The sequence below is a fragment of the Erinaceus europaeus genome, chromosome 19 (assembly GCF_950295315.1).
Source record: "Erinaceus europaeus chromosome 19, mEriEur2.1, whole genome shotgun sequence".
Classification (NCBI taxonomy): domain Eukaryota; kingdom Metazoa; phylum Chordata; class Mammalia; order Eulipotyphla; family Erinaceidae; genus Erinaceus; species Erinaceus europaeus.
Window position 1 is genome coordinate 31,146,231 of NC_080180.1, and position 12,001 is coordinate 31,158,231.

General features: G+C 38.0%; 1 protein-coding gene across 2 annotated transcripts in view; it reads left to right on the top strand.

Moving 5' to 3' along the window:
• Nucleotides 1-12,001, top strand: part of PPP3CC (protein phosphatase 3 catalytic subunit gamma) — a 98,861-nt gene that overhangs the window by 48,184 nt on the left and 38,676 nt on the right. For both annotated transcript variants that reach the window (XM_060178815.1, XM_060178816.1), the window contains exons 4-5: nt 5,847-5,958; nt 11,280-11,425. In XM_060178815.1, coding sequence (XP_060034798.1) covers nt 5,847-5,958; nt 11,280-11,425 — 258 coding nt within the window. The remainder of the gene's footprint in view (nt 1-5,846; nt 5,959-11,279; nt 11,426-12,001) is intronic.

Consider the following 12,001-nt stretch of genomic DNA (forward strand, 5'->3'; position numbering starts at 1 on the left):
ATCACTTCTCCCTCACTGGGAATATGGATCAAAATTAATTTGGGCTTCAGAAGTTAGGAGTTCTGGCTTCTGTAGTTGCTTCTCCGCTGGACATGGGCATTGGCAGTTCGATCCATACCCCCAGCCCAGAAATTATTCCTTAAAATAAAAACCCACTTTGAAATAAAGAAATAATGGACTGAATAAATCATCTGATAATGATAATTTTTGTCATTAATTTGTACAGACTTAATTCTGCAGTTGCATCCTAATGTATAATAAATAAAGCTTGAGATACTGAGAAGATATTGATCAAATTAAATTCTAGTCTGAATATATACTGTACTTTTATATATCTCTGTATTTAAAAAAAATGAGTAAATCTTTTCAGGAAGCAGTAATAAACACCCAAAATAAGGGCCAAGGAGATAGTTTAGTGGCAGAGTGTAAGATTTACATTTAAATCTGCATAAAATTATTGAAATCATAAAAAGTGTTTTTTCAGATCACAGTATTACTTAACTGGAAGTCAGTAACAACACAGTGTCTGGAAAATTGCCAACTGGAAGCTAGCATACTTCCTTTTTTTTTTTTAAGCATACTTCCTTTTAAAAAAATTTTTTGTATTATTTTTATTTATTGAATAGAAACAGCCAGAAATCAAGAAGGAAGGGGGAGATAAGGAGAGAGACAGAGAGATACCTGCAGCACTGCTTCACCACTCACAAAGCTTCCTCTCAGCAAGTAACATGTGCGCTCAACCAGGTGTGCTACCACCCAGCCCCCTACTAGCATACTTCTAAATTAAATATATATAAAGGAAGTAGTCACAGTAGAAAATAGAAAATATTTTGAACTGAATAAAATTGAAATAACATCAAAGAAAATTGTAGAATACAACTAAATCAGCATTTAGAGGGGATTTTTGAACCATTAAATGTTTAATGTTAGATACAACAACAACAAACCTCAAACCATTGATCTTTGCTTTTAACTTAAGACATTTAAGAAAGGGTTTGAGTCTGGCCTCTACTACATTAGGAGTGGTGGTGGTGGTGGTGGTGGTGGTGGTGGTGGTGGTGGTGCAGTAGTGTTTTTATGTTGTTTTTTTTTTCTTCATTCCCTCTATCTCTCCGTTTTGTCTTTCTGTCTGAAAAATTTAGCCTGTAGCAGTGAAACTATTACCTCATTATGGACTCATGGATATTTTCTTTCTGTATACTGATTATAGTCCAATCCTATCATTGTTTTGTTCATATTTTTCCCAGTTTTGATCAGTGAGAAATTTCAGATTGATTCTTGTGTTCCTTTGACATGCCTCCTTTTATTTTGAACAGTTCCTTATTTTCTTGCTTGACAAGATGTTCCAGACTCCTCTATTTTGCTTGCCCCACCCCTGTGATTAACTACATTGCCACAAAGTTCTCTTTCCTGTTGTTGAAGGATACTCAGAAAACAAAAACTGAACACTTAGAGCGTACATAGTTACTTTTGGTCCAAGATTCTCTCTGTAGAAAGAGCTAGGAAATGTATTATAGTAGACTTGCTACACTCACACTTTTACTTGTCCTCTGTTTTTATTATTTTTAAAAATTTTTTTTCTTTTTTAAAAAATCTTTTATTTATTCATTTACTGCCTCCAGGGTTATTGCTGGGGCTCAGTGCCTGCACTACGAATCCACTGCTCCTGGAGGCTATTTTTCCCATTTTTGTTGCCCTTGTTGTGGTTGTTATTGTTATAGCTGTTGTCATTGGATAGGACAGAGAGAAATCAAGAGAGAAGGAGAGAAAGACAGACACCTGCAGACCTGCTTCACTGCTTGTGAAGCGAACCCCCTGCAGGTGGGGAGCTGGGGGCTCGAACCGGGATCCTTATGCTGGTCCTTGTGCTTTGCACCGTGTGTTTTTAACCTGCTGTGCTACCGCCCAGTCTCCATACTTATCCTCTGTTTTAAAAACCATGAGTTCATATGATACCTCTGATTTCCTGTTCAGTATATCACAAAGTTCATGCTAGCCACTTTACCTGACTGTTATCATCTACAGTATATTTATTTAGTTAGTTTTATACCCATTTAGTATACCCATAAAATAGGTGTAGAGGGCCTAGGTGGTAATTTACTCGGTAGAGCACACATTTTGCAATATACAAGGACCTGGGTTCTAGCCCCCACCCCTACCTGCATAGGAGAAAACTTCACAAGTGGTGGTGGAGCCAGTATTGCAGGTGTCTGTCTTTTTTTTTTTTTAAAATATTTATTTTATTTATTCCCTTTTGCTGCCCTTGTTGTTTTATTGTTGTAGTTATTATTGTTGTCGTTGTTGGATAGGACAGAGAGAAATGGAGAGAGGAGGGGAAGACAGAGAGGAGGAGAGAAAGATAGACACCTGCAGACCTGCTTCACCGCCTGTGAAGGGACTCCCCTGCAGGTGGGGAGCCGGGGTTTGAACCGGGATCCTTATGCCGGTCCTTGTGCTTTGCGCCACCTGCGCTTAACCCGCTGCGCTACAGCCCGACTCCCTTGTCTTTTTTGCTGTGCCTCTCTCCCTCTATTTCTCTGACCTTCTCTATCAAAAGAAGAAGAAGAAAAAAAAAAGGCTGCTGATTGTAGTAGTGGACTCATACAGGCACTGAGCCACAGTGATAAGCCTTAGTAAAAATGAAATAAAATAACAGCTAATTCTTACCATGAAAAACTAGATATACTAACTAGTCTGCAATAATTGTGTACATTTCTTCTTGTCTTTGAAGTTAGAATTTTGTTCTTTTTCCTCCATTTTCTGTTGTTTTGTTATCCATATATAATATAATTAGGGTCACTTTTTATTATTTATGTTCCATTTTGAGTTTCTTTCACATTCTGATGGACTTATTTTGAATGATTCATTATTTTGAATGAAGCTTTATAGTATTTTGCATTTTTTTTCCTCCAGGGTTATTGCTGGGGCTCGGTACCTGCACTACGACTCCATTGCTCCTGGAGGCTATTTTTTCCCCTTTTGTTGCCCTGTTGTTTATCATTGTTGTGGTTATTATTATTGTTGTTGCTGCCACCATTGTTGTTGGATAGGACAGAGAGAAATTGAGAGAGGAGGGGAAGAGAAAGATAGACACCTACAGCCCTGCTTCACCACCTGTGAAATGACGCCCCTGCAGGTGGGGAGCCGGGGGCTCAAACCGGGATCTCTAAGCCAGTCCTTGCGCTTTGCACCATATGTGCTTAACTCGCTGCTCTGCCACCTGGCCCCCTTTTTTGCAATTTCTAATAGAGCTATTTCTTTCTTGTAATATTTGTAGTATTTCTTTCTAGTATTGTAGTATAATATTTGTAGTATTTCTTTCTAATAAAGTTATTTCTTTTTCAATATTCTCCTAGCTGCTCTTGCATATTTTTTATTATCAACTTACCTAGTTTCATACCAGAGTTTGTGGGTATTTTTGAATTGTAGTGTATATAAATTAAGAAGATCTTTTGTGCAGGAGTAGATAGCATAATGGTTATGCAAACAAACTGTCATACCTGAAGCCCTGAAGTCCCAGGTTTAATCCCTACACCAGCATAAGCCAGAGCTAAACAGTGCTCTGGTAAAGTAAGGGGGGAAAAAGATTTTTTTAATGTTGAATCATCCTGATGAAGGACAGGGAGCATCTTTTTGTTTATGTCTATCTTTTCAAGAACATTTTAAAATACTGCAGCTGTGAGTTTTTTATAGTATTTATTAAATTTATTCCTATGGTTTTATAGTTGTTGCCATTAGAATTGGAGTCTTAACCAATGGTTATGAAGGACATTTGTATATGATATTGTGGTTATGAAGGACATTTGTATATAAAATTCATACTGCAGGGGCCAGGCGGTGGTACACATGGTTAAGTGCACATAGTATGAAGCACAAGGACCCAAACAAGGATCGTGGTTCAAGCACCCAGCTCCCCACCTGCAGTGGGGGTCGCCTCACAAGTGGTGAAGCAAGTCTGCAGGTGTCTATCTGTTTCTCTCTCTGTCTCCCACTCCCTTCTCAGTTTCTCTCTGTACTATCCAATAAAAATGAAAATTGAGGAGGAACTAGAAGGGGAAGGGGTTGAATTGTTATGTGGAAAATTGAGAAAGGTTATGCATATACAAACTGTTGTACTTTACTGTCAACTGTAAGCCATTAATTTCCCAATAAAGAAATTAAAAAGAAGGAGTCGGACAGTAGCGTAGTGGGTTAAGTGCACGTGGCACAAAGATCCCAGTTCAAGCCCCCGGCTCCCCACCTGCAAGGAGGTCGCTTCACAGGTGGTGAAGCAGGTCTGTAGGTGTCTTATCTTTCTCTTCCCCTCTCTGTCTTCCCCTCCTCTCTCCATTTCTCTCTGTCCTGTCCAACAACGACATCAATAACAACAACTACAACAATAAAAAAAAAAGAAATTAAAAAGAAAATTGGTCATCAGGAGCAATGGATTTGTAATGCTGGCCCTGAGACCCAGTGGTAACCGTGGAGGTAAAAATAAATAAATAAAAAATAAAATTCATATTGCTATGCTACTGAATTCTTTTGTCATTTGAATAAGTTTTATCATTTACTTAGCTGCAGTTTTTCAAGCATACTATCATATCTGCAAATATAATTTTTCTTTTTTTCTTTCCATTTTTCAGCATCTGATTTCTCTCTCCTTCCCTCCCCATCTCTCTTCTTTTCTCACCATTAATGTCTTGTTTCTTCTAGTCTCTCTCTCTCTTTTTTTTCTTACCAGAGCACTGCTCAGCTCTGGCTTATAGTGGGACTGGGGTTTGAACTTGGAACCTCAGAGCATCAGGTATGGAGATCTTTTGCATAATAACCATTATTCTGTCTTCCCAATCCATTGATTTCTGTTGTGTGTTAATAGTGATATAGATAGTGGGAATCCTTATCTTCTAACTTAGTGGAAATGTCCCTAGTATTTCTCCACTAAATAAAATACAGGTATTAGGAGGTGTGTGAGTGTGTGGTTTGCTTTGTCAGAGTTCTAAATATTTGGATAGAAAATGGGACAAATTTAGGTGTTATTTCGTTTTCTTCTTTTTTTAAAAAAAATTTCTAATTTCTTTTTAAAAATATTTAATTTATCTATTTTTTAATAAATATTCCCTTTTGTTGCTCTTGTTGTTTTATTGTAGTTATTATTGATATTGTTGTTGTTGGATAGGACAGAGAGAAATGGAGAGAGGAGGGGAAGACAGGGGGAGAGAAAGATAGATACCTGCAGACCTGCTTCACTGCTTGTGAAACGACCCCCTGCAGGTAGGAAGCCAGGGGCTCGAACCAATATCCTTAAACCAGTCCTTGTGCTTTGCACCACTTGCACTTAACCTGCTGTGCTACCGCCTGACTCCCCTTAGGAGTTATTTCTATAAATGCTAGTCTATATGATTGTCAAATTCTAGGGCAACAGAGTATCTATCACCTTTAAAAGCTGACAGTCCAGGGCTGGGTGGTGACACACCTGGTTGAGTGCACATGCTACAGTGCTTAAAGATCCAGGTTCAAGTCCCCAGTCCCTACCTGTTGCCCTAGAATTTGACAGTCATATAGACTAGCTTTCATAGAAATAACTCCTAAATTTCTGTCCTCATTTCACAAATAGTGAAGCAGTGCAGCAGGTGTCTCTCCTTCTCTCTCCCTCCTCCTCCCCTTTCAGTGTCTCTCTGTCTCTAAGAAATTAACAAATAAAATATTAAAAGTACACACACACAAATATAACAAAAGCTGACAGTCCAATGTTTAAATTTGGGGATAACATTGAGCTGTGTCATTACAGAAAGTCATTTGAATTTATGTAAATTGCCTTTATGTGTTATGGATACAAATAAAGTATTATCTTTGTATTTGTCTTATAGTGTGTGCTGTATTTGTGGAGTTTAAAAATTAATCATCCCAAAACATTGTTTCTACTTCGAGGAAATCATGAATGCAGACACCTTACAGAATATTTCACCTTCAAACAGGAATGTAAGTACTAGAGCTCTTACCTTTGGCCCATGCCCAGAGTAAACCAAGCACAAAGAATGAAATAGAAATGCTCACCTCCCCCAAAAAATACCTCAAATGCTTTCCTGGTTTCTTTTTTCTTTTTTCTTTTTTCCCTCTTTTTCTGGCAAAAATAAATACTTTACTTAAGACATTTATTTTGAAAATAACTTTGAGTTTTCCCTCTGTGTTTATAAAGTGATATGGTTGGGACATTTGTAAAAGTCCAAAGAAGGAAAAAAATGTCCATAATCACACCATTTAAAGATAATTACTTTTATGTCACTTGTTTGGATATGATTATCTTTTCTCTATGTACAAAAAACTACCATGAAATATTTGCGCAGATATGTATATATTTAAAATATGATAAGTCTATAGGTACTATTTAATCTGTTTCTCTTTTCACTTTATTCATTTTTCCTTATTAAATATTTTTTTCAGTCTTTATTATTACTTTTTAAATTTATTTTTTATTTAAGAAAGGATAAATTAACAAAACCATAGGGTAGGAGGGGTACAACTCCACCCAATTCCCACCACCCAATCTCCATATCCCATCCCCTCCCCTGATAGCTTTCCCATTCTCTATCTCTCTGGGAGCATGGACCCAGGGTCATTGTGGGTTGCAGAAGGTAGAAGGTCTGGCTTCTGTAATTGCTTCCCCGCTGAACATAGACGTTGACTGGTCGGTCCATACTCCCAGTCTGCCTCTCTCTTTCCCTAGTAGGGTGGGTCTCTGGGGAAGTGGAGCTCCAGGACACATTGGTGGGGTCTTCTTCAGTCCAGGGAAGCCTGGAGGGCATCCTGATGGCATCTGGAACCTGGTGGCTGAAAAGAGAGTTAACATACAAAGCCAAACAAATTGTTGAGCAATCATGGACCCAAAGCTTGGAATAGTGGAGAGGAAGTGTTGGGGGGGGTACTCACTGCAAACTCTAGTGTACTTCTGCTTTCAGGTATATATTTTTCCCTAGTTTATAGATACATGTGACTAGTTTATAGATACATGTGAACATATGCTCTCTATCACAGAACCTGGTCTATATCTAGGTTTTGGGACTTTGTTAGAAAGTGAACCACCTGGGATGGAATTAGAGAATACTATGAAAGGAAAGGTCTCACCCGAGTAATGAAGCTGAAGGTTTGTCATTCTACACCTGAAGTCTCTGGACACAGTCTGAGCTGAAGCATGTTGAGGTGGCAATCATTACGTTGATTAGGTTGCGATCGGCAGATGCAATATTATTTGATATGGATTGGGAGAGGCATGCAGGAAATTGGGCCCTATCCTAAGGTTCCAGGACTGGAGTAAATATAGGCTCTATAGTGGAGATGTGAGGTTCCTGCTGTCTTAGGGTTCAAAAAGACAATGGATAGTTATTGTTATCATCACATTATTTGGTAATTGGGTTAACTTTGAAAAGTCCTTTTGTTAGAGTTTGCTGTATAGTACCCAGTATCTTGTAATATAGCTGTGCCACCGGTTGTTTCTGATCTACTTGGTCTAGGCTTTTGAGAGAGTCCGCATGTCAAATACACAGCCTATATATTAAAAAGACTCAGTCTGTGTTTTAAAAACTTCGAGACATACAATTAATTTTCCCCCTCTCATATTAACTAGTGATTTATATGACTACACTTTACTAGGAGTGTACATAAACACCATTCCCACCACCAAAAGACTGTGTCCCATCCCACCCACCCACCCCCACCCCCCACTGGCCCAGGAAGCCGCATGTCTACCCCTCAGCACAGGGTTTTTACTTTGGTGCCCTAGCTTATTAAATATTTTAAACATGATTTTCAAATGTTACTTTACTACTTTTTCACACTTTTATTTGTTTTGGATAGAGACAAATTGAGAGAGGAGAGGAAGAGAGAGACACCTGCAGTCCTGCTTCATTGCTCATGAAACTTGGTCTCTGTAGGTAGGGCCTGGGGACTTGAACCTGGGTCCTAGTGCACTGTAATGTGTGCACTTTACCAGCTGCACTACCACTGGGCCCTTTACAGTTTTAAAAGTGTTTCTTCTCATGAATGTACCATCATACATATAACCAACTATAGTAATTATAAAGCATTTAGGTTGTTTCCAACTATAAATAATACTATAATAGTTAAACTAGATCAAGAGGGGCAGGGGGGTATGACATAGCATTAGAACGCAGTATTTCTAGGTGTGAAGTCCTTCTGCTTGTTGCTCATTTAGAATGTCTGCCCCAGAGACTTGAGAAGTGCCCTTTTCCATTTGGGAATGACTTCACCAAATAATTAAAACACTGGAACAACTTTTTTTTGCTTTCTTAAGCCTGATATTATTTGGTATTTCTCAGTATGTATTTTTTCACCTGGGAAAATTAATGTATTTCAAGTAGTTAACTAAGACTTTGGAATGTTCAATACTTAGCAATAGATACTGAATTGACTAATATGCTATTCTGAGCTCACTGAAAGCACAGACACAATGGAAGCCTTCAACTAATCTCAACAATAAAGGTAATATAATAAGTATCACTATACATAATGTACTTGTCAGATGTATATATCAAATACAGCCAATCCAAATGGAATATGATTATAGATTTTCCTTTTGTTTGTGTTCTTTTTCATTTGTGTGATCCTGTTGCTCTTGGCAGACTTTTTTGTTTTGTTTTGTTTTCAGATAGAGGGAGAGGTAGAGAGGTACAAAGAGAGGAAAGACACCACAGTACTGTTCTCCTGCTTGTGAAGTTCCCCTGTACATGGTGCCCCTGTATATGGTGCCAGGGTTTAAATCTGATTTTCATGTATGGTAAAGTGTGCTTTACCAAATGAGCTGCTCTCTAGCCTCTTTTGATGTCATTTTAATTCTAACTCATCATAAAATAAGTATGTTGTGCAGCAGGTTAAGCACACATGGCACAAGGTGCAGGAATCAGCACAGGGATCCTGGTTGGAGCCCCCAGCTCCCCACCTGCAGGAGTGTCACTTCACATGTCTGCAGGTGTCTTTCTCTCCCCCTCTGTCTTCTCCTCCTCTCTTGACTTCTCTCTGTCCTATCCAACAACAATAGCAATGGCAACAATAACAATAGCATCAACAACAATAAAATGGGAAAAATGGCCTCTGGAGCAGTGGATTGGCAGTGCAGGCACTGAGCCCCAGCAATTAACCCTAGATGCAAAAAGTAAATAAATAAAATAAAATAAATTAAAGAAAAGTAAGTATGCTGGTATTTATACATACATATTCATATACCTCAAGGAAATAAAAACAATACTCTATGACTATTTAAGCCATGTACTTACATGAATTTCTTTTTGCTTAATGTGATTTCTGACCTCTTGTTTTATTTATAAAATGGATTACCTTGTATTACTTGCCATTTTTCCCTAGATGTGGTGCCGTTTTAGAATTGTACTAAGGAATTATTTTGAGTCACTTTAAAAAAAGGACTTTTTTTTGTAGTGTAAGTGGTGTTGTGAAGCTTGAATTAATAACTAAAATCTCTATTTATATACAAGGTTAGAGCTCTTACAAAAGAAAACCTCATTGGCATTGGCAGCACAGCTTAGGCTCAGAAGAGCACAAAATCCTTTTGAAAGATTTTGAAGGAATCTACAGACCCTTACAGTGCCTTCAGACTCTAATCACCTAGTATCAACATTAAAGAATCTTCACGTTTAGGACTAAAAAGCCTTATAATCTTGGTATAGTTCACTGCTTTAAACCTTCCCCAGAGGAGTTTTCCCCAGTCATTTCTGCCACCCATGTTTTATTCTCTGGCCCAAATCTGAATCCATTTCCCTTCACTTTATTTTCCAAAGCCAAGCCAAGACCAGGCTCTAATATTTACAGATATCCTTACCAAGAACTTGGAGATTACAAAAAGGAAATAAATACACAGATAACTACCAGCTAGAGGATATAACTTGCCAGCTTTGTTCCCTAGAACTTGTAGGCTATATCTCAACTTTACTGAATTTTTAAAAAGGAGAGAGTGTTTCCAATTCTGCCTTCCTACAAAACTTCTGGCTTTTTCTACCAAGTCCAAACTCTATTCTGACTTGACTGCTCTACCATAGCTTGAGTTTTTGAAATCCAACTTTTCTTCCAGGAGGAAGAAAATAATCCCTTCTCTTTTAATGCAAATCTACCATTAGCTTTTCATCTATTATTTAATGATCTGTACCTCTTGGATGATTGTGGAATTCCCTCCCCAACTAAATTATTTCCTTCTTTTGAATCACATCAAAATACAATTAACCATTTGTACATTAATTGTATTGACCATTTGTACATAGAATTAAAAAAAATACTAAATAAAGATCTTAAAAATCATGAGCAAAAATTTTAGTATCATGTCTTTTTATAGATATCTTATAAAACTCTAGTTTCCATTTATCTATCTTTGAGTCCTTTAGGGAGTCTTTGTAGAGAAACAAAATATTCAGACTCACAGGACCACCATGGGCCATACTTGGCCTCCATGTACATAGGAAGGTATGGGTCAGGAAAGGCAGAAGCAGGCATTACTGTTTAGTAGTGTAGTCCTCATAGGAGTCTATAGAACAGTCTCCTGTTTGCCCTCCTTCATGTCACAGCTCAAGTACAAGAAGCACCTGGCTTAAAAGCCTCATGTGTCACAAGCTTCAATATCTCTTGCAAAACCTTTATTGACATAGCAAGGTCCCATGAGGAACATACCTTACTAATCACTGCACTATGAGAGGCCCCAAACTATGTTCCCATCAGTTAAGTAGATATTTTTTACCAAAGGCAGTGTTGCCTAATAACACAGCTGACATTCATCTATTTAGGTTTCCAAGACAATAGAGCTAGAAAGTTAATTCAAGATAACACTTGTACATAGATGTTTTGTTAACTCTTTATCCACTTCTCAAAAAATATATTTACAAGGATGGTTATATTCTGAAATAGATGACTTCAAAGTAGCTTCATTAACTTAATTCTTGTCTCTTCTTTTCTCTTGCCACCAGAGTTATCTCTGGGGGTTGGTGCCTTCACAACTCTGTCATTCCTGGGAACCATCCCCCCCTTTTGGCTTTTTCTGACAGAGAATAAGAGACAGAAATGGGGGCAGGGGAAAAGAGATATATCTGCAGTTCTGCTCCACTGCTCATGAAACTTCCCTCTGCAGGAGGGGGTGAGGGACTCTAACTCAGGTCCTCACACATGTTCTCTACTGGGTGAGCCACCACCCAGCCCTACTCTTTCCTTATATATGATCAATTTTTTACTCTTTTATATATGATCGATTTTAGCTTTTCTTCATTTGACTGTTTTTCCTTTCTCTGCAGGTCGAATCAAATACTCTGAACTGGTGTATGATGCATGTATGAACACATTTGACTGTCTTCCTCTTGCTGCCCTCTTAAATCAGCAGTTTTTATGTGTACATGGAGGAATGTCACCTGAAATTACTTGTTTAGATGACATTAGGAAAGTAAGTAATCTTTTATTATTCTCATGGAGTATATGTTTTATTGTTGTTGGGTTTTTTGTTTGTTTTAATTTTAATTTTTATTTATTTGATAGAGACAGCTAGATATCGAGAGGGATTAGGGAAATAGAAAGGAAGAGAAACAGAGACACTTGAAGACCTGCTTCACCACTCGTGAAGTTTTCCCCCTGTAGGTGGAGACTAGGGGCTTGAACATGGGTCCTTGCACATTGTAATGTGTACTCACTCAACCAGGTGCACCACCACCCAGCTCCAGTTTTTTAAAATATATATTTTATTTATTAATGAGAAACAAGGGGAAGACAGGAAAAAAAAAAACAGATGCCAATCAGGAATGTGTGCTTCTGGGAATCAAAGTAGGACCTCATGCTTGAAAGTCTTAACTATGCACCTCCCAGGCCAATTTATTATTATTTTTTATTAGTGATTTAATATTGGTTTACAAAATTATAAGATAACGGGTATAATTCCACACTGTTCCCACCACCAGAGTTCTGTGTTCCCATTCCCTCCACTGGATGAAATCATAGTAGCATCCTCAGCTTGGTGGCTGAAAGG